Source organism: Sinocyclocheilus rhinocerous, unplaced genomic scaffold (genome assembly GCF_001515625.1).
Source record: "Sinocyclocheilus rhinocerous isolate Xijiao unplaced genomic scaffold, SAMN03320098_v1.1 C36385219, whole genome shotgun sequence".
Taxonomy (NCBI): Eukaryota; Metazoa; Chordata; class Actinopteri; order Cypriniformes; family Cyprinidae; genus Sinocyclocheilus; species Sinocyclocheilus rhinocerous.
The window spans coordinates 1-1,073 of NW_015780038.1; the positions used below are offsets into that span (position 1 = coordinate 1).

Below are 1,073 nucleotides of genomic sequence, written 5' to 3' on the forward strand. Positions count from 1 at the left end.
AAGAAACAAATTCATCTACATCTTGGATGGCCTGAGGGTGAGTAAGTTTTCATTTTTGGGTATCAAACTATTCCTTTGATCACAAGTCTGTGTTTGCTGAGAAAAGCTATGAATTTAATATTATAAAGTTACCTGACTGCTTTTAAGTTTGAATAACAAGGTTCAGGCAACTTACCATCACAGAAGTGAACACTGAACGTCTCCCTCTGTTCTGGTCCAAGCATACATTTGTCCCACAGAACCACAAGCTCCTGTCGGACCTTATCAACAACCTCCTCCAGCTGAGCCATCTGCAGTTCCTCTAGATGTTCCACATAGCCCTGCCACTGCAAGCGGAAATGCACTCCATTAGCACTCATTGGTAAACCACAAGGAGAGCTAAGATCCCTGATAGGACATCTTGTGGGTTACATGCAAAAGCTCTTACCCGTCTGATATCATCAGAGAGAGTGCTCATGGCAGCCTCTCGAAACGCCTCGCCTTCCGACTCAGGACAACTCAGACGATTCCACAGGCTCGTGGCTCGCTCCTTGAGTTTGTCTCGGGCTGAAATCAAGGATTCCTTTTTCATTTCAAGCTGTGTGGTATAAATATTTATTATTAGTACAATAATAATAATAACAATGGCTATCAGCCAGCTGGCAACTATCTCTTTTTTTATATACTCGTCTTTTTATACTTATATAGCCAACTTTTATTCACATTTGGTGCTTGGTGAGATTTAATTTAGGAAACTAGTTAAGATGCTAACTTTGTTTTACACACAGCCACTAGATGGAACCGCTAGCTCATGCAATGCTTTTAGAAGACACCATATCCATGCAAAACCCATCTGCATACTGCATGTATGTATGCATGTGTATGTGTATGTGTGTGTGTGTATATATATATATACACACACACATACATTTCTGGGGTTTTCACAAAATCAGAAATAACAATGACATTTACAAAACTGAAACTACTGTTTGCTTGTTTTTTATAAAAAATTTTTAAAAAGATTAAAGTTTAGCACCTGGCTGAGCAGCAGTTTCAAGGCTTTGATATTATCATGCGTGAGCAGAAAAATATCA

The 1,073-nt window shown here is 39.1% G+C and overlaps 1 protein-coding gene across 1 annotated transcript; it reads right to left on the reverse strand.

Annotated features, from left to right (window-relative positions):
* Positions 1-175: 175 nt before the first annotated feature.
* LOC107735944 (protein regulator of cytokinesis 1-like) lies at positions 176-1,067 on the reverse strand (the record flags this gene model as incomplete). Its single annotated transcript, XM_016547484.1, has 3 exons — positions 1,016-1,067; positions 428-577; positions 176-326 (listed from the first exon to the last, which is right to left on the reverse strand). Coding segments are annotated over exons 2-3 (295 nt in total), but the record flags the coding sequence as incomplete, so codon positions are not given.
* Positions 1,068-1,073: the final 6 nt, after the last annotated feature.